This window comes from Microcebus murinus, chromosome 5 (assembly GCF_040939455.1).
Source record: "Microcebus murinus isolate Inina chromosome 5, M.murinus_Inina_mat1.0, whole genome shotgun sequence".
Lineage (NCBI taxonomy): Eukaryota > Metazoa > Chordata > Mammalia > Primates > Cheirogaleidae > Microcebus > Microcebus murinus.
Genome location: NC_134108.1, coordinates 29,423,535 through 29,451,122, shown reverse-complemented (window position 1 = coordinate 29,451,122; position 27,588 = coordinate 29,423,535). Strand labels below are relative to the sequence as shown.

Genomic DNA, 27,588 nt, shown 5'->3' with positions numbered 1-27,588 from the left:
TAGTGTTATATATCAAGTAATGTTTATAAATTCAGATTATAATTGAAAGTAGGTTACAAAAATAGAAATCGTAAATATTGTTATTCCTGTACTTTTCACACAAAATTTTTAGAAAAGCTTAAGACCAACGATGCTATAGAGTTTTTACACAAAAGGCAGGAATTTTGCCTTTTTGAACAAGAACAAAAATCTCATGATACAAAGTCTATCTTTTAAAAACTGATTTTATAGTAATTATTCTATATATTTTGAGTTATTTTTTATATATTTAGATCATATCAAATCAATTCATCTCTTTCCCTGTTAATAACAAAAAAAAGGTACATTCACAGAATTAGTGTACTTGGAATAAAAAGTAAACAGAGGAAACAAGAGACCTAAAGAGAGTCAATAACAACATCTTCCAGGACAAGTTTGGTCACTTAAAAACACAAACTACAACCTGAGCAAGAGTAAGACCCCCTCTCTCCTATAAATAGAAAAAAATTAGCCAAACAACTAAAAACAGAAAAAATTAGCCAGGCACGGTGGCATGTGCCTGTAGTCCCAGCTACCCGGAGGCTGAGGCAGGAGGATCCCTTGAGCCTAGGAGTTTGAGGTTGCTGTGAGCTAGGCTGACACCACGGCACTCTAGCCCAGGCAAGAGAGTGAGACTCTGTCTTGGGAAAAAAAACAACACAATCTTGTGCTGGTTTTCAACTACAATTCTCACACTTAATGTTTCAAGTATAGCTGGTTCAGCCGGCCAGCTTTTCAGGACAACAGTAAGTGCAGTCCAACACAGGATTGTCCAAAATGCTGATGTGGTGCCCAGGGAGGTCTGTGCGTAAATTAAGAAAACCCTTCCAACAGCGATGTTCAAAGCCAGTGATGTTCAAGGCCGGGAACATTGACCTCCCAACCTCATATCAATCCAGGATTTGTAAAGCTACAGTTCATTAGGCAAGAGAGCAGTTTTTTCCTCTTCTGTGCTGAGGATGGTTAGATATTTAGATCTACAATGAGGGAAAGAAGAAAAGAATTTCAATATTTCTCATCTTAAAAAAACCCCAGCATCTGCATCTCTATTCAAATACCCCCTTAAAAGTGTCTATCAACTGATGAGCCTCAGAGTGCCCAGAAATCCAGTGACTAGAAGAATGGATATAAAATGTTATTTCTTTTCCATTCATACAGGCTGACTTTTAAAGGGAGAAAAAAGTCCAAAAGTTGACCATACCTCCTTCTTCTCCTTGAGTACTCCAGTACATAAAATAAGCCCATGGCTAATCCCTTTAACACAATTAAAGGTATTGGTTAATGTAAATTCTTCAAGTCAAGTTTCTCCACAAATGTGAGGGAAATGAAAATAAAAGACTGATTACTCACACTTATCAGAGCCCACAGACCTTGTATAGCTGCTGCCCATTCAAAACCAATTTTCTCATAAAGAAATCCACCCAGTGTTGGTCCAATGAAAGCACTAACAATAGAAAGAAGAAAGAGTATACAATAGTGCAAATTAAGTATTACTTCATAAAAGTTGCGTGATCCCTCAATCACAGGGCTTCCTTAAATTGGAACCATAAATACTAAAAAAAAAAGCCAATTCCTGGGCATAACATTGGGTATTAGAAAACAATTCTGGCCGGACACAGTGGCTTATGCCTATAATCCCAGCACTCTGGGAGGCCAAGGTGGATGGATTGCTCAAGGTCAGGAGTTGGAAACCAGCCTGAGCAAGAGTGAGACCCCCATCTCTACTAAAAATAGAAAGAAAATTAATTGGCCAATGCACACGCTTGTAGTCCCAGCTACTCAGGAGGCTGAGGCAGAAGGATTGCTTGAGCCCAGGAGTTTGAGGTTGCTGTGAGCTAGGCTGATGCCACGGCACACTAGCCCAGGCAACAGAGTGAAACTCTGTCTCAAAAAAAAAAAAAAAAAAAAAAGAAAAAGAAAGAAAAGAATTCTACCTGATAACGATGATGCTTAAAATTTTTAAGCAATTATGAAATTATAACTGCTTCTGAAAAGTTGGTAGCTTACATAAAAATAAAAAAGGTGACACACATTTAAAAAATTCTTTAAAGTATTCTGTTCTCAGTACTATATCTAATATATCTCAATTTAATACATATTTATTAACTATATATACTACATTGCTAGCATACAGTTACCCTTCTGATAGAGGATAAGAAAATAAACAAATGATGAATAATTGAATAAATTAAAAAAATCTAAGGCATATTTCTGTTAAAGGAACTTATAAATATCACTTGTATAAGGTAATATGAAACCATTTGATTAGGTATTAAAACTGCTGGTATAACCACTGACTGTGGAGTCAGAAGGTATGGATTCGAACTCTGGCTCTGCTCTAGATGAACTATTTATCTTTGAGAAACTCATCTGACCTCTCAGCATCTCAATTTCTTCACCTGTAAAATGGGAATAGTATTTTCCATCTTTCAGGTGTGAATAAAGTTGAATGACTACTCACCCAACCGACCACATTGCACTAAAGAGACCTGATACAAGTCCCAACGTACTTAATCCCTCTTCAAATCCATTTTCACTGCAAAGAGAGACATGAGTATCCATTATTAAAAGGAAAACCTGTATGAAAGAAAAAATTTACTATAGATAAATTAAGATAAACCAGGGATAATCTGGACAAAACCAATATCGAGAACACTGTACTTCTAAGATAAATAATGAATCTAATTTGAAGGAATTATCATAGTTCGGTTTACTACATGGTTTTCTAAAAATAATTTTATTACATATATAAGATATGATATCAAGAATCATGAACCATTAGCATTAAATGCTTATAAAAATATATAATTAAATAACAAATTCTTAAAATGAGATGAAGATATAAAGAGAATAATGGCAACTTTTAGCAAACACAGAGGCAGCTTCTTACTCCTAAAAGAATTGTTGAACTGACCTGGCACAGCCAGAGTATCATAGTGTTCTTCATTATCTTCTACTAAACAAAAGAATGATGGCCAAGTGACAGATGCCTGGTAGCTCTGTGCTCTTGTATGGACTTCCTCCATGAAAGAGGAACAATGTTGAGCCCTTTCCATTTTGCTTTAGATTTTCAAAATTATATATATAGTGAGACATAAACCAAGCCAACCATCTATCCACAACTCATTTTAGCTATTACTATGTTAATATTACTATATATTACCATTTATATTATTGTGATATTATTTATTGATTTTTATTTTTTGAGACAGAGTCTCACTTTGTTGCCCAGGCTAGAGTGAGTGCCGTGGCATCAGCCTAGCTCACAGCAACCTCAATCTCCTGGGCTCAAGCAATCCTACTGCCTCAGCCTCCCGAGTAGCTGGGACTACAGGCATGTGCCACCATGCCCAGCTAATTTTTTGTATATATATTTTTAGTTGGTCAATTAATTTCTTTCTATTTTTAGTAGAGACGGGGTCTCGCTCTTGCTCAGGTTGGTTTTGAACTCCTGACCTCGAGCAATACATCCACCTTGGCCTCCCAGAGTGCTAGGATTACAGGAATAAGCCACCATGCCCGGCCAATATATTATTGTGTTATTATTTAGACTATTTATATCACAATATTATAAACTATGAAATCATGAAGATTTAATATTGTGGAAAAAATATCCGACATTCAAAAATGTTGACAAATTCTAGAAAGCCTATGATGCTCACTGCTATTTATAATACAGCTCTTCACACAACAGCAGTAACTTACTATGCACAACTGAGAATTTCCGGGAAAGTTGGAATTATACTCATTCCAGCAGAGATGCCATGTACAACTAATATCAGCACGAGCAGCAAGAGCTGACTATAAAGGGGTTTTGGAGAAAACAAAAACAAAAACATTAGTATTTTAAGAGACACGAAGCTTAATGTTAAAGAGGGCAGGATCCAGAGAAGTTAGTTAAACAGATTCTGCGCCTAGTCTCATTCTCATTCCCATTTGACCCCATCTCATTCAGTTAGAGCTCCCATTAGCCTCTTACATTTTGGGGGCAAAAAAAAATCACCCTAATATCTCAATCTCTTTGGTCACATAAATCATATGTCTGAAGACAACCTGCCTTCTCACCATACAAAATCTTTTCAAAATTGGTTAAAATGTCAATAATAATACCATTCATTTGATCACTTGGCTTTGAAATTTAATCAACTAAAAAATAGCATAGAAGGGAAGTGGTAAAGGAAGAACAGGAGACTAACATTTGCTCCATGTTGGGGCACTATGCTGGTTACTTAATGTACATTATCCCATTTAATTCTTGGAACGAAAGTACTATTATCGGCTCCATTTTGTAGACGAGAAAACTAAAGCTCTTGGAAAGTAAGAGATTTGCCTAAGTTCACACTACTAGTAAGTGGCAAAGCTAAAATGCAAACCCAAGTCTGAAGAACTCTGAAATCCCTCTCTTTCTATGATATTGTGTTTTAACCCAGAAGTACCAGAAAAGATCTAAGGAGCTCACTTATTTTAGTAAATAAATTACACTAAACGAGCTTTAATGAACAGCTTTAATGTTGCATGCTAAAAATGACACAGAAACAAAAAAAGATTTAGTCCCTGCCTCAAGGAAGAAGGAAATGTAGAAAAAACAAAAATATATCCTGAGAACTATCAACTAAAGGTGGGTAGCAACAAATGCTATTTTCAAAATAAAGTGCAATCAAGTATACAATTGAAACAGAGGGAGAATAAGCACTTTTGTCATTTATATAGATTTTATGCATTCCTGTCTGTTTGTATCACTACTAGCTTCTAGGAAGGAAAAATACCATCAGTCTAACAAGCAATTCAATAGAGTCCTAAATCAAAATAATTATTTAAATATTTAATACGAAGGCTCAAAATACTAAGCCAAACCAGCACTTCCACAAAATTTTTGAAATAATTCCTAATGCTATTCAACCAAAAATACAGAAGAAGAAAAAAATTACCTTTGAATGTGCAAAATTGGGATAGGTCCTAGGAGCATGTAGCACCCTGCTGTGATTAAGTTTCCAAAAACCAGGAGCCATTTCCTTACATGCTGGTAAAGAGAAAGAGAGTCCAAAGAAATTCTCAGAGGTAAAGACCTCCACGATTAAACAATATGAAAAATTATTAAAGAACACAAGTTATGATATTAAAAAAATACAATGAAGAAAACAAAATTTTATATTAATGAGATAATAAGTAGATGATAAACTCCAAAGCCAGGACAATATTCCACAACATAGGGAGTGAGTAAAGGACAAGGATTCATTAGAAACGGAGTGTACTGCAGATTTTTCACTGGATGAATTATTCCAAATGTAACAATTTAGAAACAATGACCATAAGGAACCCACCAAGTAGTTACAATCCCTAGAAAAATGACACTATTAGAAAATGGTCCCTCTATAGATTGAATGCCTATGTCCCTACAAAATTCATATATTAAATCCTAGCATCCAATATGATGGTATTTGGAGGTGACTTTGGGAAGTGATTAGGTCATCAAGGTGGAGCCCTCATAAATGGGATTAGTGCTCTTATAAAAAAGGTATCAAGTTGGGCACCATGGCTTTTACCTATAATCCCAGCTACTCAGGAGGCTGAGGCAGGAGGATCACTTGAGCCCAAGAGTTCAAGACCAGTCTGGGCAATACAGCGAGTCCCAGTCTCAAAAGAATGAATGAATGAATGAATGAATGAATGAACAAAGGAATGAATAAATAAAGCCCCAGAGAGCTCCCTTGCCCTTTCGGCCAAGTGAGGTTACAGTGAAAAGACATCCATTTATAAACTAAACAATGGGCCATCACCGGACACCAAATCTGCCAGAGTCTTAATCTGAGACTTCTCAGGCTCCAAAACTGAGGAATAATTTTCTATTCTTTATAAGCCCCCCAGTTTATGACATTTTGTTATAGCATCCCGAACACACTAAGACTGTACCCAATTTATCCCTTATAAACTACTTGAATCAGCCCCCAAATTACAGGGGTACAATATCTGCTCAGTTATATAAGACTACTTTTTTTTTTTTTTTTTTTTTTTTTGAGACAAGAGTTTTGCTCTGTCACCCAGGCTACAGTGCTGTGGCATCAGCCTAGCTCATAGCAACCTCAAACTTCTGAGCTCAAGTGATCCTTCTGCCCCAGCCTCCCGAGTAGCTGGGACTACAGGCATGTGCCACCATGCCCGGCTAATTTTTTCTATATATTTTCAGTTGGTCAATTAAGTTCTTTCTATTTTTAGTAGAGACAGGGTCTCACTCTTGCTCAGGCTGGTTTAGAACCCCTGACCTTGCGCAATCTGCCCGCCTCAGCTTTCCAGAGTGCTAGCATTACAGGCGTGAGCCACTGCACGAGGTCAAGACTACGTCTTAAAATCAAATTCCAAACACTGTTTAAGATACTTGCTTTTTGTCACCTGGGTTACTTAGTAATTCCCATGTAATTTAGGTCTTGATAAATATATATGCAAATCTAATGAAAAGGGGAAATGCCAAAAATGAGCACCAAAGCCGTAGAAGTTTAAGATTTAGCTAATAATACCAGTTCCGCATATTAGTCGTCTGGACTGAATGGTTGAGACCTAGTTAAAAGAGAACAGAAGGGAATTTCTGTCAGGATGGCTATGGCATGAACAATGCATATTTACACTGCCAATCCTTTCACTCCCACAGAAAACTCAAACTATCTCCTCCTAAAGTAGAATCTCTCAATTTATCAAGTCCCATAGTAACCTCTGGGACTCTGCCCTAATTATTAAGATTAATCCATTTTTTTTGTATCAAGGGAGTAGCTGGAATTATAGGTGAAAGTCACCACACTTAACTTGGGGCCTCTTTTATAAGGGCCTCCTTCATGACCTAATCACTTCCCAAAGCCACTCCAAATACCGTCATATTGGATGTTAGGATTTAACATATGAATTTTGGGAAGATATAAACATTCAATCTATAGAGGGGCCATTTTTAATAATGTAATTTTTCTAGGCATTGTAACTACTTAGTGGGTTCCTTGTGGTCACTGTTTCTAAATTGTTCTATTTGGAATATAGTTTTCAATGGTTTAGCATAAGACTCCTCTTTTCCCAGATGGAGTAATGAAAAGTGCATCTGCTCAGGGTGATGGCTGATCTTGGAAGACACTGGAATTTCTCCATCAGTCCAGTTGAATATGTCGATTCTAACCAATGGACTCCTAGAGATGCAGAGGAACAGTTGGAAAACCACTGGTCTAAACATACAAAAGCAACTAAAATATAAGTTAAGTGTACGTACTGGCTTTTTATCACTTAGTAGGCCAAATAGTGGTGAAGAAATGGCATAGGACAGTGCCAAACCGAGGAATACCAGTCCCACATATCCAGCTGGTAAATTAAACTGCAAAAGAAATCCTACATTAAAATTACATGATTAAGTCATTTTAAATAAACATCCACCTTTTCCTCCTACCATTTCTTCAGCTCTTGTTATTACCATGAGTCTACTAATAACACTCAGCATTCTTCCTAATGTTTGTGTTACTTTTGTAAATGGGTTACTTTCTCTCCATGAGAGGGGGGAAAAACCTAACCTGAGGTCAGAAGATCTAGATTTTGCTTTTAGCCTTTGACACCAAACAGAATTCTGCTTCTCTGAATCATAGCATTTTTATAGGTAAACTGGTGTTTTGCAAACTTCAGTGCATAAAAATTACCTGGAGAGCTTGTTAAAAGAGGTTCCTGGATCCCAACCCTAAGATTTCTGATCTAGAAAGTCTGGGATGGGACCTGAGAAATTGCATTTCAAACAAGCTCCCATGTGATTCTGACAGACAACAAGCTGCAGTTTGAGGTATACTGGTGTAAAAAACATTACTGATAATAGCTCCTTTAACCATCTCAAAGGGATATTCATATCTAATTTAAAAATTGGATGACATGACATGTTTTAAAAGCCTAGACAGCTTAAAAGTAAACTATCACATAACTCTGATACTGTTAATATTAACAACATGATATAAGTGCCTGTCTTTTTTGGTTATCTAAGTTGTTTCCAATTTCCTTAATTTTCTTAACTCATTTTCTTATTTAAGCCCACGGGGTTTATTTATGAGTCAATATGTGTTTTAACAGTTTTTATGACAAATATGAATCTTGCTAAGAAATTAGTCCTTTAAAGACAGGCGCAAGATACAAAAGTCAGAAATGTCTTCTTCTCATTTTATAACTGGAGGGATAAAAGGTAGAACCTTCCTACCCTAAAAGACTGGACAACCAATGACTGTACAGCAAACTACCAATTAAATAAAAAGAAGTCCAAAGAGAGGCAACAGGATAAAAAAAATGATTAAAAACCAGGAAAATAAATTTCTAAACATGTCTTAGGCTGGAGTTGGCTAATGGGATGGCACAGCAGCACTCCAACCTGAAAACTGCCAGTAGTCCTGTGTCACCACCAACAGCCGTGGGGTTGTACAATGTCTGACGCAGTCCATCATCCAGACATGAGCAGGACTGATGCTACCTACCTACCTACCTACCTATCGTGCGACAAATGGTCAGCTACAGTTATCTTTAGAGAAATCTATCTTCCTCTTCTCTTACGAATAAACTACTTTTTCTTGAGGAAAAAAAAAAAAGATTTCTTATAAGATATACACTAACAACTTGGGTTTCTCAGCGATTACAGATTTGTTTTCACTGTTTAGACGCAACTTGTTAAGAGCACAGAAAAAACGGTTCAGAGAGACATGTTGTTGATGATATAAATGAACTGTGTCACCATAATCACAAGGTATTTTCTTATGAGTTCCCTAATAGATGCTCATTGGCTAAACACAATATTATATTATTTTCTAAATCTTACCTGTGAAATACCCAAAACTGTTTTTAGTGACTTTGAGGGGTAGTGTGAAATTATAAGAAAAATTAATTTTAATCCTTATGGTCTATGATAGGTCAAAGCATTTGAAATGACTATATTAGATACTTAAATGAAATGTAAGTTTCTGGCAATTGGGCTATTTTAAATCTAGTGCCTCAAATAAAATGGGGGCAGGCTGAAGTTATTCATTTTCTCCTCTTCCGGACACACATTAATTCTCCAGTATAATTAACTACCAGACTTGAACTTTATTGCATTATTAACAATGTTTTTTCAAAAATACTTAAGAACAAATTTCTATGACATCAAACTTCCAGAATTCAACATTTATTTTTCAGCACTAGGGATTCTTGGTTCCCTTCTCCCATCCCAGATTAATATAATCCATAGTTCATCTGATTATATGAAATAGACTAAAAGGTAAGTGAGTGGACCCAGAGTGGATTTGTTAGAGATGAAGAACACCTCACATTAAACGAGCTACTGAGGACACCAATGCCTACCGAAACTCAAACAGAGGAAAAGTGTCCTTATTAAGTAGCACAAAGTATGCCCGAGCCAAACCTACAATGACACAAGCAAGGTCTTGGAAAGAAGGAGACCAATGTTTTGGCCACTTAGAGAAAGACTTCTTTCTTTTATACTAAATCAGATCCCTAGTTCCTGGGGACGTCACAGAGGGAAGGCACAGGCTACCTCAGTGTGCAGTTCCCATTCTGCCTCCATTCCCTGCCACTCAAAGATCTTTCCACAAAGCAGAGCCTAAGACCAAGCAATTACATCCACCTGCTACAATGCAAAGGTCTTCAATAATCAGGCTACTTACCTTTTCCAAAACAAAGAGAGACAGAGTAGGATCAAGGAAGCCAAAACACGAGCTGAGTGAGTTGATGATGAAAACCAAAAAGCCAACCTTGGGTAAGGAGATCAGTTTCCAAAATGAGTGTTGACCTGGATCAGACTCTTTGGAGTAAAGGTGAAAACAGAAAAAAAATAAATAATAGCAATTTATTTATCTGGTAATCAAAAAATAACTGTACCTCTAAGTTTGCCTAAAATTATCATCTACATCTGCATATAACTTATTCAAACCTAGAGGCCACATCCAATTTTATCAAAAATAATTTCCCAGATGTATGAAGAATCAACTGGAATCAGAGTGTGAGGGGTAGAAAGGGTCTTGGGTTGCAGGTTATAACCTAGAAGTAAGGCCTTTGTCAGATGGGATAGAGACTATGGCAAGTTTGCTTTGGTACACGGGAAAGGCATCGACAGAACTTTACCAAGAAACAAAGTCCATGTGTACTTAGGAGGAATCTAAATTACTTAAAAAAAAAGACAATTTTTTTTCTGCTATCAAAGCAAACACTGGATTAAAAGAGGGGCTATTGAATCCTACATAAATTACATTTAGTGTTCAAGGTCAGTGGAGTACCAACCTTACTTCCCACTTCTTCACTGCTCCAAACAGCAGGTATGGTTATTTTCAAGCCTCCAGTCATAAGAATGACTCCTTTCTTTTTTCCCTGCTCATTTTTCCAATTCTATTCATTCTATAAGTCTAGCACTGGCCCTGATTCTTCCATAAATTTTACCTTTACCTGGTTTCCTACTGCACTGCTAGTCTACACTACACGACTTAACACCAAAATTATATTTTGCTTTGTATTGTTTACTATTGTTTGGTGGCTTTCCTATCTTCCAATTAATATACTGAGCAAAATCTTTGCTGAGCCAGGAGTCATGCAAAATGCTTGTCATACAAAAACATACAAGACAGACCCAGCTCCTGTCCTTGCAGTGAAGTTCCAATAAGGAGGGGAAAGAGCTGGGATGGGGCTAGGAGGGCACCTATGGGAGCAGAGGAAAGAGCTACCTGAACACAGGGAGGGTGTTGTAGGAAAGACTTTCTAAAGCAGCAATATATAAAGCTGGTGCCTAAAGAATGGGTTTGCACTGAGCAAGCAAAGAAAGGAGAAAGAATAATGCAGGTATATTATTCGAAGAAGTGAAGGGAAACTATTCTGTGTTTGAGAAAATGAAAGAAGAGAAGCAAAGTTGGAAGACTGAGATTGGGGTAAGGGACAGCAACATAGCAAGAAGAGATCATACTGCAGAAGGATGTATGAAGAAGGAGGACCTTGTATGCTAAGAAGCTGGAGAAATCATGAGGGAATTCAAGCAGGGAATAGGAATCAGATGTATGGTTTAGGAAGTTCTCTCTCTGACCCTGTGGAGCAGGGGTTCTCAAACTTTTTAAACAGGAGGCCAGTTCAGGGTCCCTCAGACCGTTGGAGAGTCGGCTGCTAAGCTAGACAGGCAGCGGCAGCAAAAACACACGGAGGGCCGGATAAATGTGCTAGGCGCATGTGGCCCACAGGCCGTAGTTTGAGGATGCCTGAGAATGGAGGCAGGTTACGAGTCAGGAGACTGCTATAGTGACCCTGGCCAGAGATGATATTGGGTTTGGACACGGAAGCTCTTTGACAGCCAGGATCAGCCTTCATATATCCTCATGTCTCCAAGAGCACCCAGCACAGTTCCTTATTCCACAAATATTAATACTTGTTGGATAATGGCCAAGTATGGAGCCAAGTACAAAAAACACCATGAAGTGTGGTTCAACTATTTTATGTGCTACACTTAGACTTTTTTGGGATACAAGAGGTAAAGTTAAATCTAAATAAAATTTCTTAATTATCAGCCAAGTATCCCACAGCGAACCAAATCTGAGCACAGCTCCCATTGTGCAACCACAGAAACAATACAGTTTGACTTACAAAGAGGACAAGCACCACCGTGTGGCTCAGTGAGGTATTGCCAGCAGGGAGATTTGTGTGAATTTTGAATTGTATACTAAGGATGTTAGTCACCTTTAAAAGAGAAATTACAAAAGATTCCAATTTTCATTGGTTACATTATTATGCATATAAAAATTATTATGTATTTTCAGTATAAGACACACTATTATAGTATAAATTGTCCCCTTCTCTAAAATCCAGGGTGGGAAAAGGGGTTACCATAATAAGAATATATTTTAAAAATCCATGAAAATGAACACACAACTAATATAATTAAGCAGTGGAAGAAGACCAAGTAATGAAAACATGGGGTGGTACCTGCTTCAAGGGACACATAGCAGAATTACCTGGGGAGCTTTTCAAAGCTACTTGGTACTCTTTGCCTCCTCCAAATTCTCAAATACAGTTGGCCCTCCATATCCATGGGTTTGGCATCCATGGATTCAACCAACCATGGATCAAAAATATTTTTTAAAAAATTGTATCTGTATTGAACACAGACAGGTTTTTTTTCCTTTGTCATTATTCCCTAAACAATATTTTAATAGTATAACAACTATTTACATAGCATTTACATTATATTAGGTATTATAAGTGACATAGAGATGATCTAAAGTATATGGGAAGATGTGCACAGGTTATTTGCAAATCCTACACCATTTTATATCAGTGACTTGAGCATCTGTGAATTTTGGTGTCCACGGAAGGTCCTGGAACCAATCCTCCATGGATACTGAGGGACATCTGTATTCTTCTTAGAGGGATATGATTTCCTGGCTGACAATGCCTGCCACAGAGAGCTCCTGTTAGAGATGGGACGTGGGGTGGTCCTCAGTGGTGGGGGAGCAGGAAGAAAGCTGAGCCCTGTAACACTACTTACTCAACATCTAATCCAATGATCAAGATTTTAAAAACTCCCCAGAAAAGGTAATACAAATTAAGTTTTCCGGATGAGTAGGGGTTAGAATGCGAGGGAGATATTTTAGACTGTGTGACTCTTCTACTTAAATCTTTAATAGTAGCCTCTAATGGCTTCCAGGATAAAGTTCATATTTCATGGATTTAAGGATTTTTTTTCAAGTTGACAAGTAAAAATTATATATACTTATAGTATATAACATGATGTTTTGGTATAGATATATATTGTAGAATAACTAAATCAAGCTAATTAATGTGTGCATTGCCTTATATATTTATTTTTTGTGGTAAGAACACTTAAAATCTACTCTATAAATTTTCAAGTATATATTGTTATTATTAATAACTAGAGTCACCATGATGTACAATAGATCTCTTAAATGTAATGGATGTAAGGATTTTAATAAGAGGAGTGATATGTCCATGGCTCTGTTTTAGAAATATTTCTTTCAAGTAGTATAGAACAGGGGACATGGTGAGCAGATGTAAAGGAAAAGGAAGAGGGACTCAGCCACCCACAGCTAAAGCCACATTGTCCGTGGTTCTAGAAGGAGACAAGGGAGAGGTAGAACTTAGAGAATATAAAATTCTGCCAATGTAAGAAAAATCAAATTTGTTTAATTTTCTAGCTTCTATCTATAAACTCTCCTAAAATAATTTTTAAAAGTACTTCTAAATGGGAACACTGAAATGTATGTTTACAGCTTTAATATTATCAATCCTCGAGAGTTTTTTAAAAATACTAGTTTTTTTCCAATTCAATCTAAATTAAAAAAGCCTTCAGTAGATAAACAGTGAGTTTGTCAAACTCTTATGTTCATAAAAATATAGCTAACTGGGATTTTGTTAAGTTCAATAAAGAAGCAGGGAAATTTTAATTGAGAAATAACAGCAAAGAAGAGAAATAAGTACCAAGTAAGCAGGCTGGTGGCGATTAGAAAGGGCTGCAAAAGACACCAAGGGGAGGGAGGCAGAGATGGGATGAGGAGTGCAGGCCAGGCCTTAAGGGGTAACAGACGCTGGGGCCAGTCCGGCACCTAATCACAGAAGTTCTAAATACCCAGTTCTACCATTAATTAATTAGTATGTCTTAGCAAAGTCTTTTTTCCTTATCTCGTGTGGTACAGAGTTAACAAAGGTTTTTTTCCTGCTTCATGAGAATCTGCCCTAGTGTCTGCTTCTTAACAGCCAAGTATCTAACAAACCAACCTGAGCACAACCAGGATGTTCAACTACAAAACCAACAGCCTTGTCACACTCAGAAAGAGGACAAGCGCCACCGTGTGGCTCCCTATGGCACTGCCTCTCTAAGGCTGTTCACCAACTCTCAGTTAACTTTCCAGCTCTGGCTGCCCGTACAATGCCCACCATGTTACTAGGCAATGTTGTCTACTATAAGCATAACTCTGATTGGTACATTTCATCTGGACAAAAGGAAATCTAAATAAGCCATAAACACCTGATGAGGACAAGATGTTTTTGTGCCTCCCTGATTGCGCTGATTCTTGCACCTGGCCTGTCTCTCCATAGAGACTCTAGCAGCGATTCCCATGCATTTATTACAGGGCAGGGTGACTCCTGTGGAGCATGACGTTTTGAAGCCAAGGTGATTCCCATTGCCGCCTAATGTGGACCTGTGTCCTTGTACCCGGGCATCACTGCATGGACAGCTGCAAGGGCTGCTGGGAAGAAAACCTTCTAGGAAGACTGGGGCCACATGTGGCCAATGATAACTCCTTGTTCTGACATTTAATTCACTCCAAGAAGACCTCTGGTGTGCATGTGGTAATGGCTTATGATCAGAAATTAAATATTTGCTAGTTCTAAAGGTTGGAAAACAATTTGTGATATATAGAATTCCTATAACCTAATTGCCTACAGTATTTCTGAAAAGAGAATCAGTTCTTTAAGCATGTTCTAAAAAGCTATTATTGATTATATAAAATAAAAGTGAATATCTGGTAAACTGTTCTCTTACAAAGGCATAGAAATATATTCAAGATTCTTAAAATGAGTAATAAGTGTGGGCTTACCATAACTGGGTAAAATATACATGTTGAGTGGTACCATCAGCAGAACTATGCATCCCAGAAAAATAAAAGGTACCTCATAGCCAAAGGATTGATACAAAAAGCCACCTACAGGAGGACCCAGTATTAGTCCTAATCCAGAAAAAATCTCAAGACTTCCCTAAAAGTGGGGGGAAAAAAGCTGAGTTAATATATTTCATTTGAAGAATTAACAAGATACTATCTGAAAAAAATTTTATCTACTTCACAATTTACACACACACACACAAACACAAGATGGACCAAAAACTTAAACATATATATTAAAATCATAAAGATATAGGAAAATAAAATATGGGAGGTTTTACTTTTTTAATTCTTATGGTGGGGAAGATATTTTAGTTATGCCATAAAACTCAGAAGACATAAAAAGATTGATAAACCTGCTTACATGAAAATATGAAAAAACTATAGATAGAAAAATACATCAAAAGACAAATGAAAAATAGAAGAAAAAAAATACTGACAAGAACTAATTCCCCAAATATATCAAGAGCTACTACTCATCAATGAGACAAAAAATAGCAATGCAATAGGAAAATGGGCAAATGGTATAAATAAACTGTTGACACATAAAATGAAATACAAATAGCTCTTGGAAGAGGCAGCTTGCCCTTATTTTTTAAAAGAAGTGAACAAGGCTGGACGCGGTGGCTCACGCCTGTAATCCTAGCACTCTGGCAGGCCAAGGCGGGCGGATTGCTCGAGGTCAGGAGTTTGAAGCCAGCCTGAGCAAGAGCAAGACCCCATCTCTACTATAAATAGAAAGAAATTAATTGGCCAACTAATATATATAGAAAAAAACTAGCTGAGCATGGTGGCGCATGCCTGTAGTCCCAGCTACTCGGGAGGCTGAGGCAGGAGGATTGCTTGAGCCCAGGAGTTTGAGGTTGCTGTGAGCTAGGCTGACGCCACGGCACTCACTCTAGCCTGTGCAACAAAACAAGACTCTGTCTCAAAAAAAATAAAAATATAAATATAAATAAATAAATAAAAGAAGGGAACAATTTGAGCCACAAGATACCAATTTTCACCTATCACTTATCAAACACACTATGTTTCCAAGGATGTAGGGTCAGAGGCACTCTCATACACTGCTGGCAAGTGAACATGGGAGGGCATTTTGGCAAATCTATCAACATTAAAAATGCACATACTCGCTGACCTAGAATTCCACTTTTAAGAATTTAGCTTACATCTTTTCTGACAGAAATCTGAAAAATAAATAAATAAACAATTTTTTTAAAAAATTAGAAATTAATTTTATTAAATAAATATAAAATTATAAATAAAAAAAGAATTTAGCTTAGAGGTATACCCATTAAGATGTCACATGGTATATATATATATAAGCTCATGCATTGTAGCACAGTTTGCAATAGCAAAATATGTGAACAATCTAAATGTTCATCAACAATGTAAATAAACTAGGTTGTGTCCACACAATGAAATAGTATACACACAGTAAAGAAAAGAGTAAGAAAGCTCTTTATATGTAGGTACAGAAAGATCTCCAAGATGATTTCACTGTCAGTATAATCAGCAAGGTGCTGATGGTATTTGTGGTATGCTACCATTTGTATAAAAACAAGGAGGGAGGGAAATCATGTTGTGTGTGTGTACATGTGTATATGAGTGTACATACATATATACATGGAATCTCTCTGGAAGAAACCTATAATATCTGTTGCTTTCCCAGAGGGGGACAGAGGGTTGGGCACCTGGACAACAGGTGTGTATAGGAACACTGAGCAACAGTAATATGTAGAATATACTTACTATATTCTATATTCCCTTGTTAACACATAAAACTGTTTTGTTAATTAAAGTTAAAGTAAACAAAACAGTGCTATGGGAAAAAAAAAAGTTTACTACTACAGCAACTGTACCATTTCAAATCAATCTAGTTTTTAGGGGCTTTAAACAGAGACCCGTGGCTTGCAACCTTACATCCTCAGACCTCATGGAATGCACAAAAGTAGTCCATTAATAACATTCAGCATTTCATAAAGAACATATGAATTCTATCTTTAACCACAACAAGGCCATCCAGATCAACTACCATGTCAGGCGTGTTGGCTAGTGGCTGCAATTTCATTTAGAAACATCATATGGCAACACTGGTGTCCTTTCCTGATCAGGAAATCCAATGGAGTATTGCCAACAGCACAGGACTTTCTTGGACAGCACTTTCCAGAATGTTCCACAGAACACGAACTGTTTTAAAGGTCAACAAGTCTTATTTGAAAACAATGGTTCCATGGTCAAATTGAGTTGTGGAACAGTTAATAAAGTATCTTTACTCTAGGATTTCCTGAAGTCTTAAAACACTAATGTAAACTGGACATCTGTAAGTTGGAGGACAGCACACAGTACACTCCAAACTTGTTTAGCCACAAACCCTTGCTTCACAGACCATGTCAATAGACTAGAGTTCTTCTGAACCCTTTTTGAGAAACACATTTCTGGGTAAATAGTATGCCTCTCACTGTGCCCAACCCTGCATGGTAAGGTGTCAACCTAAATTGAACCTATCCAGCTGTATACCCAAGTGCTTAATGAAAATGTGGGGAAAACTGCACACCTATAGCCAAGGACTCATGCATTACAAAAATGATCCATGTAATCTAAAACATTTGTACCCCCCTTAATATTTTGAAATTGAAAAGTGGGAAAAACTATTTACACAGCAAATAGTTTATCAACAGTAAAAAATTTTAAACTATAGTATTAAATGAGGGAGTATTAAATAAGGGAGTCCTTGGTACTAAGATGATTAGACTCTGAAGTCTAGAGAACAATTATATGCTATGAGGGTGGCATTTGGTAGTGTTTGGTCTGACAAGACGAGCTCAGAGAAAGTGCTATGGGAAAGCTTGCTTGGGGTCAGGGAGGCAGCTGCACAGAGCTGAGACAGGAATCCAGTGTGTCATTAATACCAGGTCTACGTGCATCTAGGCAATCAATACACAAGAACGTATGTCAATATGATACCACCAGGTTCTGCGCTTTTATGTCAAAATGAGAGGGCACTCCTCAGATAGACAGCACAGAAACACTTAAAAACTTCAAGATGAACTCTAAGATCCCTTGTACAAATCAGGGGAAAGTGGAAGAAGGACTCATATGAATTGGGTGTTTTGCCACAGGGATAACTCTTTTTCTTAAAGCAGAGGAATGCAGCTCAGGCAGCTCAGCCACAATCTAGGCTACAGGGAGATAGAAAAAGTGGTAGAAAGAATAGTTGGTTTGGACCACATTTATTTGTCAAACTGTCCAGTCAGGAAATTCTAAGACCAGGAAGAGCACCTAAGTAAGACTAATGGTACATTTAGGGACAGCCTTGCTGACAAGTAGAAATTGGAGTAAAAGCTAACCAAAACAGAGTAAGTAGAGAAAACCAAGAATAGAGGAATGGATCCCAGCTTTAACTTGGAAGATCAAAGAAATATTTTGGCTTACACGCAAAGGAAAATAGAAAAAAATGTATAAAACACATACCAATACTGTAGCCACATTATTTGGAAAAGCCTTTGCAAGGATAGAAAACGACGCAGTTATTGCTGCAGCAAAGCTTATTGCATCCATTACTCTCACTAGAAAACACATAGCAATAAATATTGGTCCTTCAGGAACTTGATCCAATATACTAAAAGAGAATAAGACAATTCTCAAATGTTAAGCTGGTTTTTATTTGTTTTTCCTTTTTAATTGTGCTCAAAGAAAAGAGTAGTACATCACCCACAGTTATTAGAATAAATCTATTCAGAATATAAATGTTTTGAAGAGTTATTTTGTTATATTTTCAGTAGAAGGAAATTACCTTCTTATTTTTGGTAACAATTTAAGTCATAATGACAGCTTAGGTTGCCCTTTTCTGCTGATACAATTGGTCTCCTAGATGACAATAGTAAATAGGCCTTTTTGGAATATGCAGAATCACTCTGACAAGACCTATATAGAAGGACTTCTTAGTTTCAGGTCTCTCCTATGGTGAGACTCAAACTTTCAAAAAAAAAAAAAAAAAAAAGAATGAATGCAGAGAACAGAAAACTCCCTGTGCAGAAAATTTTTAAAAAACATCCACTTCATTTAATGGTTTTCCTGAGTTTATTTCATCATAACTTTACCATACTACCGTGTTTCCCCCAAAATAAGGACTACCCATAAAATAAGCCCTAGCAGGATTTCTAAGCATTTGCACAATATAAGCCCTACCCCAAAAATAAGACCTGGTGATGGGCGTGGCTACGCAGCTTATCTGCACAACCCATGCATTTCCTGTGGAGCGGTAAGGAAGACCAGCAGCCCTTCTCATCTGCCCCATCATGACAGCTACTATCCCACAGGTGACCGGAAAGGTGCAGGCAGCCCCACCAACAAGGTTGGCTCCCCTGTCAGGTCCCGCCATCCTGTATGTGCTGCAAGCTGAGGTTTTGAAGGGAAAATAACACATCCCCTGAAAATAAGCCCTAGGGTGTCTTCTTGAGGAAAAATAAATATAAGACCCTGTCTCATTTTCAGGGAAACACGGTCCTATCATTCCTTTATGTTGCCCAAGTATTTGTATAAGCTCTTCCATATTATTTGCCACTATGCTGCTGGTTTAAGGACTCTAAGTTTAAGAACTTCGATAGCTCTTTTGCCTCTGGCACTCATTTCTTCTTTTTCTGGAAACAGCAACAGGGAAAACCACGCTGCTCCACCCTGAAGTGAGTACATGACCCAGCCTGGCCAATCAGAACATTATTTCCCGCTGGCTACAGGGATGGGCCACCCACAAAGATCTGGCCGCTGGGGCTCCAACCCGAGGCCCTACCTAACAGGAACTATTGAGAAAGTGGCACTACCTATTGGAGCTGGTGGGGCCATCTTCCCACCACAAGGGAAAGCTCAACCAAGAACAAATCACTTTCCATTCCAGTTTGGAAAAAAAAAATCACAAGAAGAAAAAAGTAAAGCCAGTGAAGTCAAGAAAAATTTCTAATGACACTGTTTCAACACCCGTATACTGAAATTTTTGAGGTGATTTTTAGGAAGGAAATTCACTTTTTAGCTTAAGCCAAAAGGTTTCTATCACTCACAGTCACAGGAGTCCTTAAGAATAAATTCAGTGACCAGTGTAATGGTGGTCCCTGGAGGACCGTTTCCTCAAGAGCAATGCCATTCATTTCTGTTTTCTACTCACACAGCTCCTTCTGCCATTTGTCTCATGATAGGTATTCAACAGACAATAATGGTAACATTGACTTAAAAAGCCCTTACTATTTCAAACTGAAGATAGACTATGAAATCTGTTCAAGCTCCCAAACATATCAGAAAATGACTTACCCAAAGAGAATGGTAACTCCTCCTGAGACAAACATTCCTGCTATAAACATAAATTTTGCTCCAATATGTACAATCTATAATAAATGTCAAAGAAGAGTAGTAAATTGGTCACTTCTATAAGTCTATATTGACTCAAACAAATCTACTACAGGAAAATACAGGATTGGGGGAAGACATGTTCAGTTAATATAATAACTCTTTAATGGAGTGCCAGTACATATTGCTTACAAACATGGAAGGAATTAAAAATCAATCAACCCTAAGGAGGGAACTGTCAACAGTGGCACAATTTATAAAACTATAACAGTGGTTATTTCTGTATCAATGCAAATTCTAGACTTGTAAATCAGAATAACTCATTACACAATTTTTAAAAATTAAAACATGTACCTGAACTTTAATACTTACATAGTTTCCAAATACAAAAGATGCTAGCAACTCAAACAAAGCATAACATCCAAAAATCATACCAATAATGGTATTGCTGGCTCCCTTCTTTTCAGCCTTTAAAGAAACAAAAATGAGAACAAAGGTTGAAAGACAAATTAGCATCAGTATGGAAAAATGGAATATTAGATCAGAGCATCATCTTTTTGTGACCTTTATCCGTATAGCAATTTCAAAGATTATTATTTTATAATAAACAGGATAGGGAAGGAAGGGTAACTAGTTAAGACAGTAAAACCTAGTCCCTGACATGAAATTCATTCACCTTGACTATAAAGTATTGTTAGCTTTAGCTGGGAAAAGTCAGAATTAAATAGCATAAACAAACACGGAAAACCTTTGATGTGGAAATTTGGGCTCCATTTCTCAGTCACAGGACTGAGAAAACAGCTGACTTAGACACAACTTCCTTTTTGGTATCACATTTTATTTATAGGAAACAAACAAAAAATGTTTGCCAGTCAAAAAAACTTAAGAATAGGAAGTCCCGTGAGCTGGCATATGGGTCACCCCAAGGCGCATTCAGTCTGGTTCTCTATTTCTGGCATCAATACCAATTACCTGACAGTTTGGAGAGTAGTTTTCCTTCCTGACACCAACAACACAGACAAAAGATGTTCCCTTAACACTCTACATTCTCCAGAAACACCTTGGGTAGTTTAGCATTCATCAATTATAACAATTAATGTTTGTTTATAGCCTATTCTATCAGTGAGCTTCTAAATCTGCTAAAGTATCAAATCTTAAATTTGATAAAGTATTTATCTTAAATCTACTTCTTTTGAATGTCAAACACTACTGTTGTGATGTACCACTAAATTCACATAAAAAAAAAAAGGAGAGGTTTAAAAAACTTCTTCAAACTCTGGAAATATGGCAAGTCCTTACATCAGATTCTAACTATAGCAATTTAAAGAGGTAAAATATGAGTTTAATTTCTTTAAGATAGAAGAATTGTTGTTATGTACCACGAAATTCATATATAAAAAAAAGAGAAGGTTTAAAAAACTTCCAACTCTGGAAATATGGCAGGTCTTTACAACAGATTCTAACTGTAGCAATTAAAAGAGATAAAATATGAGTTTAATTTCTTTAAGATAGGATTGACAACTTAGCACACTATGAGGTGCAAAGCCTGAGCTACACAACTCTGCCAGAAGTCATTTATTGAACACCTTCTGTGTGACAGGCACAGTACCAGTAGTGAATATTTATGATATTAAGAGTCCAATTTAGTACCATTCTCTCACCAGAGTTTCAGGTTTTTCACAAATAACTTCACTCTTAATACTGAAATGTGAGAAAAGAAATAAAAAAAAATACTGAAATGTGTGTGTGTGCACATGCAGACACACACACTCCTGTACCATTCAAAATCCATTCTCTACGACAGCCATAATCACATTTCTTTACCTTTTCTCTCTAACTATAATTTTTACATAAAAATTTTCTCCATCCCTTCCCATGTAAAGATACCATCATCATTCAATCCTTGTCTTTTTCAAGGACATTCTTTTCATGTCAGACTATACCTCTTTTTTTTTTTTTTTTTTTTTTGAGACAGAGTCTCGCTTTGTTGTCCAGGCTAGGGTGAGTGCCGTGGTGTCAGCCTAGCTCACAGCAACCTCAAACTCCTGGGCTCAAGCAATCCTTCTGCCTCAGCCTCCCGAGTAGCTGGGACTACAGGCATGCGCCACCATGCCCGGCTGACTTTTTCTATATATATCTTAGTTGGCCAATTAATTTCTTTCTATTTATAGTAGAGACGGGGTCTCGCTCTTGCTCAGGCTATCTTCGAACTCCTGACCTTGAGCAATCCTCCCGCCTCGGCCTCCCAGAGTGCTAGGATTACAGGCCTGAGCCACAGTGCCCGGCCTAGACTATACCTCTTTAAACCCTACATTTTTCATAGTATCATACTGCAGGAAACCAGATAGGTGAACTCTATTGGTCTAAGCTAAAATTTAGGAAGGGTCCTTCCTTACTCTAGGAAGGTCCTTAGAGATGTGGCCCCTAAGTACTTGGTGGTGGGTGAGGGCAGAGAATGGGCCTACCGTTCTGCAGTAATTACGGAGGCAGGATTTGAAGCTCATAATTCTATTGGCTTCATAATTGACCTTGCTCCTTCATGTACTAACAACCACATACGATAATAGTGTGAAGATAACAGAGGTCTCATTATTAAGATGCCTTTAACAGCATCGTAGGAAAAGGTTATGCTGTATGTAGACAGGAACGTGAAGTCAACATTTCTACTACACATGGGTCAGGTTCCTCAAAGGGAAAGTATTATCAAAAGAGTCAATTAAAATGTAGGCAGAATGTTCATTGGTCAAATTACATTATCCATGTTCTTTGCTTAATGGATCTGATAAGTATTTAATTCTAGAATCTAGCAGGAAATATACGATGGTTATAGCACCTAATATTTACTGGACCCTCACTATGAGCCAGAATCTCTAGTAAGTGCTGTTTTACGTGGTATCTAACACCTATCAAATAAGGAATGTATTTTTAGGTGGCCCCATTCAGAGATGAGGACGGGCACTTGCAAAGGTTATGTAGTCATGGAGCCACTACGGTTTCCATCGCGTACATGTTCCCGCACTGACTGTGGAAATGGAACGATTACACAGGACGTGCTAGACTCACACACCGCGGCAGCAACTAAACGCCACCTTTGGAACGTGAGTCCTGCTTCACATTAGGAAAGCAAGAATGGCTATTAAAAGCAATTTCTGGTTCACGTATAATCCTCTGACAAAGGAGGAGAGTGACCAGAAAAATGTTGATTAGAAGTAGGAATCCTGCCCCAGAATTTAAGAAGGGATCTATTTCTCCTTCCCCAGTGAGCTCTAGCTAATAGGAAGGACGACAGAACATACAGGAGGACAGAGACGCTTTACCATTGCATTTGTCAACCATAAAATTTTAGTGAGAAGTGAAAAACCAGAGCCCACTTTTCTTATCTATAGCTTTTAAAGTTAGAATGTTCTCTCCCTGCCTTTGTCTTCTCTCCCTCAGCCTTCACTCCGCAAGACAAAGTAGCCAGCGTAAGAAGCCATGTTTGTTCATTTCTGTTTGCCAGCTAATTTCACGAAGCCCCTGACCCTGTGCCGATGGGCAGCTCTCCAGAGGGATCCTTTGAAGACAAAACAGGAGAGAGCACACAGTCCCCCAAATCTCTTGCCTGAGTCACTACATTCCCTAAAACTGGGGGTCCCAACCCCAGGGCGTGGCCCGGTATTGGTCCATGGCCTGTTAGGAACCCGGCCACCCATCACCTCCTGAATTTCACCTCCCCCTGGAAAAACTGTCTTCCATGAAACCGGTCCCTGGTGCCTAAAATGTTTGGGATCACCACCCTAAAAGATAAATGACCCCAATCCTTGCCTTTTCCTGCAGTAAGATAATGTCTACCAGGGTTAGTGATTACACTTCTATAATTTATAACCAGATAGATGTGCTTTAGTAATCTATACCCAGGTGTACTCTTACACCCAAACTCTGATGTGATTTTACATGTACTGAATCTTCACCACCTGTATTTAAGCTCTGAACTGAAACACTGTGTTGGAGCAGTCTGGCAGAACTGCTCCCAGACTGTACATCTCAGTCTGTAGTCCTAAATTAAGACTTCTAAATACAACTAATTTTAATTCTTTAAAAGCTTGACTTGTTTTCTTTAGTCAACACCTCCTATAAGCAAAATGCTCGATCAAAAACTTAAAACTCCCACCCACAGCCTGGTTTTCCTTTGTCCCTATTCACTCAGAGGAAGCTAACATTAGTTGCATCCACTGAGTTCCAGCTGAGCTGGGAAATGCCCTTCGAACTGGTTGATCCATTTACTCTAGTTCTTCTCAATCTTAATTCCACAGACTCCCATTTTATTTATTTATTTGTTTGTTTGTTTATTTATTTATTTATTTATTACAAAATCCAAATCTGGCCAGGCTACTCTATCTTGCTCAATCACTAAGTCTTTGGCATGCATACAAGTACCCTTGCGTTCTAGCTCAAGCCTGCCTTCTCAGATCCTCTATCTCTTAGACCTCACTCCACCCTAGGCTCAAGCCACTTCAAACTGTCTGCTACTTCACAAGAACATGCCATTCGCTTTGTTATTTCTGTGACTACCTAGAATGCCAGTATCTCAAGATCCCCCTTAGATTTATCCCATGAGGGACCTTTCAGTAGCCCCCTTCTTTTCCTGCCCCCACTCTGCCCATGCCCCATTCCTCTTTCTGGAGTCTCATAACATTCTGGACATCCTTTTCTTAAAGGATATCCAAACAACCTGAAACCTTTTTTTTTTTTTTTAATATATTTTTCACTCCCAATGGACAGATAAGGGAAGGACATTTCCCTGATTTTTTTTTCTTCCCTAACACATAAAATGCCTAGCACACTCCAGAGTCGGAACTCGCTGCACCTCTAGTTAATAGAACTGAACTGGGAAAGTCATAACTTCTGAAATTGTTTCTTCATTTGTGACATGATGAGATTCGCACTATTCTATCTACTTTATGGGATAGTGGCAGGAACCGAACAGATAAATGGGTAGAAATGTGCACTAAAAACTAGGGAGTACTCTGTGACTACAGAGCAGTATTGTTCCTTTAGTAGAGAAGCCACTTTATCCTCTTTTGTAGCACACTGAATGAAGGACTACACTTTATCAAAGCAGTTAGAGGACTGAGAAGCTGCTAGTGCATTGTGAGCTGAGTATTTGGCAAAGAGGACAAAACAAAACGCATGGACATGCTATTTACATTCACCCAAGCCAGTACCATTCATGTCATATTATATGCCATTGACAACCAGAATCCAGCTGGTCTCACTAGGGGTTTTCTCTTTGAGTCTGTGCCATTAGTGTAGATCCTAACACTATATAAAAGGCTATGTATGATTAGAGGGAACTAGGCACTATTAATCAGAATTCCTCCTTTGTGTAAACATTGCCGCTAGAGTCCATACAAAATTCAAGTCAGAAACTCTTTATATATTAAAGACATTAATCCTGCATTACATTTGTTAAAAAAAAATTCAAATCAGAAAGGATCCAGTAAATCACAACTTCCTAATTCCAAAATATTAATAAACCAAAAACTCCCAGAGAGAGTTACTGTCTTAACGTAGACCTTTGCAATCACATTTCAAACTCTCACATTTAAATCTCTTATTCATGGCCGGGCGTGGTGGCTCACGCCTGTAATCCTAGCACTCTGGGAGGCTGAGGCAGGTGGATCCTTTGAGCTCAGGAGTTCCATACCAGCCTGAGCAAGAGCAAGACCCCATCTCTACTAAAAACATAGAAAGAAAACAGCTGGACAACTAAAAATATGTATATATAAAATTAGCTGGGCATGGTGGCACATGCCTGTAGTTCCAGCTACTCAGGAGGCTGAGACAGAAGGATTGCTTGAGTCCAGGAGTTTGAGGTTGCTTTGAGCTAGGCTGACACCACGGCACTGTAGCCTGGGCAACAAAATGAGACTTTGTCTCAAAAAAAAAAGATTAATCAACTATATGATATGAAAAGTAATCCTCAGAAGATCGATTATATTTAGGTGAATTACCTCCAAGAGGATGTTCCTTCTGATTGGATATTTTTTCCTGTATTTCCAAGTATTCTACAAAAACTATTCTGTTGGCTGAAGTTCTATACATTATCTGTACTATGTGCAGATTTTAACATTTTACATACTGTAGAATGAAATAATTCAAAAGTCTTTTTTAAAAATTAGAGCTCATAAGGATATAAAAATGTCTTACCTCCCTGGGGAAAAAGGGTCCAAGGATAGAATAACACATCATGGAACCTAAGTTCACAGAAGCTGCTGATATCAGTACATAAAGCTGTTCTCTTGAGAGTCGCCTGGGTGTCTCCCTTGTACTTCCTGCAGGGCCATCACCTTGAAGGTAAACACACTGCAATTAGGCATGTGATTGGACTACTGATGGAAATATACAAGTGCCATTTCTGTGCACAGAAGAAGCACTCTGAAGATAACATTTGCTGAGCTTACGGCTATTTTGAATACAGCACATTTGATCAAATGGAGCACAATCCTTGTATATTACTGCAATTTTGAAACCATATCACTTTCATTTACATACTATTCCCTATTAGAATTCAATCCAGAAATTATCAAGCCATCTGACCTGTTTTCCCTCCACCTTAAGGCCTATTTCTGTCTTCTTTCATAAGTCCCTTCAAGAAGGATGAGGCAGCAGGGTGATCTTCAAAGGGTACTGCTCTCTGAAGTACCATGTCCCTTATTTTCTCAAGTCACTAGTTTCATATGCCTCACGAACTCAATAACGTTTTAAGCATGTAATGTTAGCTATTTATTAAGAATTCTAAGACAGTATCGAATTCAAATGAAGTGTAGGCAGGGGAAAACAAGCTAAATCATTCAACTGGTGAATGAACACTTAAAAAGGTATGCTTCTGGAAAAACAAGTCTCACAAATCTGTAAATCAATAATTTTTTTACAATAATTATTGTTCTTATGCGTCAATTCATTTAATATTTATTCCCAAATAAATTTGATTTGCTCTATTTTTTCACTGGTTGCCACAGGAGTCCAGAAAAAAAAAATCCGTGCAACATGAGGAAGTCAAGAATCTTTGAAAAAACTTTGGAGTAGATAAGAAAGGGAAATGAGAAAAGTTAAAGAGGGGAATAACAGCGAGTATTCGAAAGATGTTTTACGTTTGCCCAATGGCATACTTATTTGAATGCATTCTTAAACACACAGTACGTTAAAGAAGACCTATAGGGAAGAAAGTCATTGGAGACCGTACCACAAACTGCCCTTGAACTTTACCCTTTACGGAGAGAAAAGAAACCTCATATTCAGGCCGCAGCCTTTCCAATCTCTCAGAAACAAACCAAACTAAAGCCAATTCAATCGCTGCTAAAGAGACAGGCCCGAAGCCACCGGGCCACGCCGCTGTCATCACCTGGTGGGCGCGGGCCCTCAGCGTCCCCCGGCGCGTCCATGCCCGGTGCGTGGACTCCGGCGCCGCCGGCCCCGGTTCCAAACCCGCGTGGCTGGACTCGAGCTCCAGCGAGCGCACGGGCGGCAGCCGCTCAGCCGAGCCCTGGCATCCCCGGTTCCCGCCGGCCGCGGTCGCCCGGGAGCTCCGGAGCCTGCCGGGGCT

The 27,588-nt window shown here is 38.1% G+C and overlaps 1 protein-coding gene across 2 annotated transcripts; it reads right to left on the bottom strand.

Annotated features, from left to right (window-relative positions):
• SLC18B1 (solute carrier family 18 member B1) lies at positions 1-27,588 on the bottom strand. 2 transcript variants are annotated; one of them, XM_012736642.2, is made up of 14 exons: positions 27,388-27,588; positions 26,193-26,332; positions 20,376-20,471; positions 19,968-20,041; positions 18,138-18,285; positions 14,601-14,757; positions 9,675-9,811; positions 7,262-7,363; positions 4,947-5,038; positions 3,724-3,819; positions 2,480-2,554; positions 1,369-1,462; positions 1,220-1,272; positions 1-995 (listed from the first exon to the last, which is right to left on the bottom strand). In XM_012736642.2, the coding sequence occupies exons 1-14, from the start codon at positions 27,425-27,427 to the stop codon at positions 929-931; spliced, it is 1,371 nt and encodes a 456-aa protein (XP_012592096.1). In that variant the 5' UTR covers positions 27,428-27,588; the 3' UTR covers positions 1-928. The 2 variants fall into 2 exon arrangements, with proteins under 2 accessions (XP_012592096.1, XP_012592097.1); XM_012736643.2 differs by having other exon boundaries at positions 1,389-1,462.

Bases quoted from the DNA above. Each gene is read 5' to 3' on its own strand.
- SLC18B1 (XM_012736642.2), bottom strand. From the start codon at position 27,427: ATGGACGCGCCGGGGGACGCTGAGGGCCCGCGCCCACCAG. The intron at 26,333-27,387 runs GTGATGACAGCG...TTTACCTTCAAG, and splicing joins TGAGGGCCCGCGCCCACCAG to GTGATGGCCCTGCAGGAAGT. The intron at 5,039-7,261 runs GTACGTACACTT...TCTCTTTACCAG, and splicing joins TACTAAGTGATAAAAAGCCA to CATGTAAGGAAATGGCTCCT.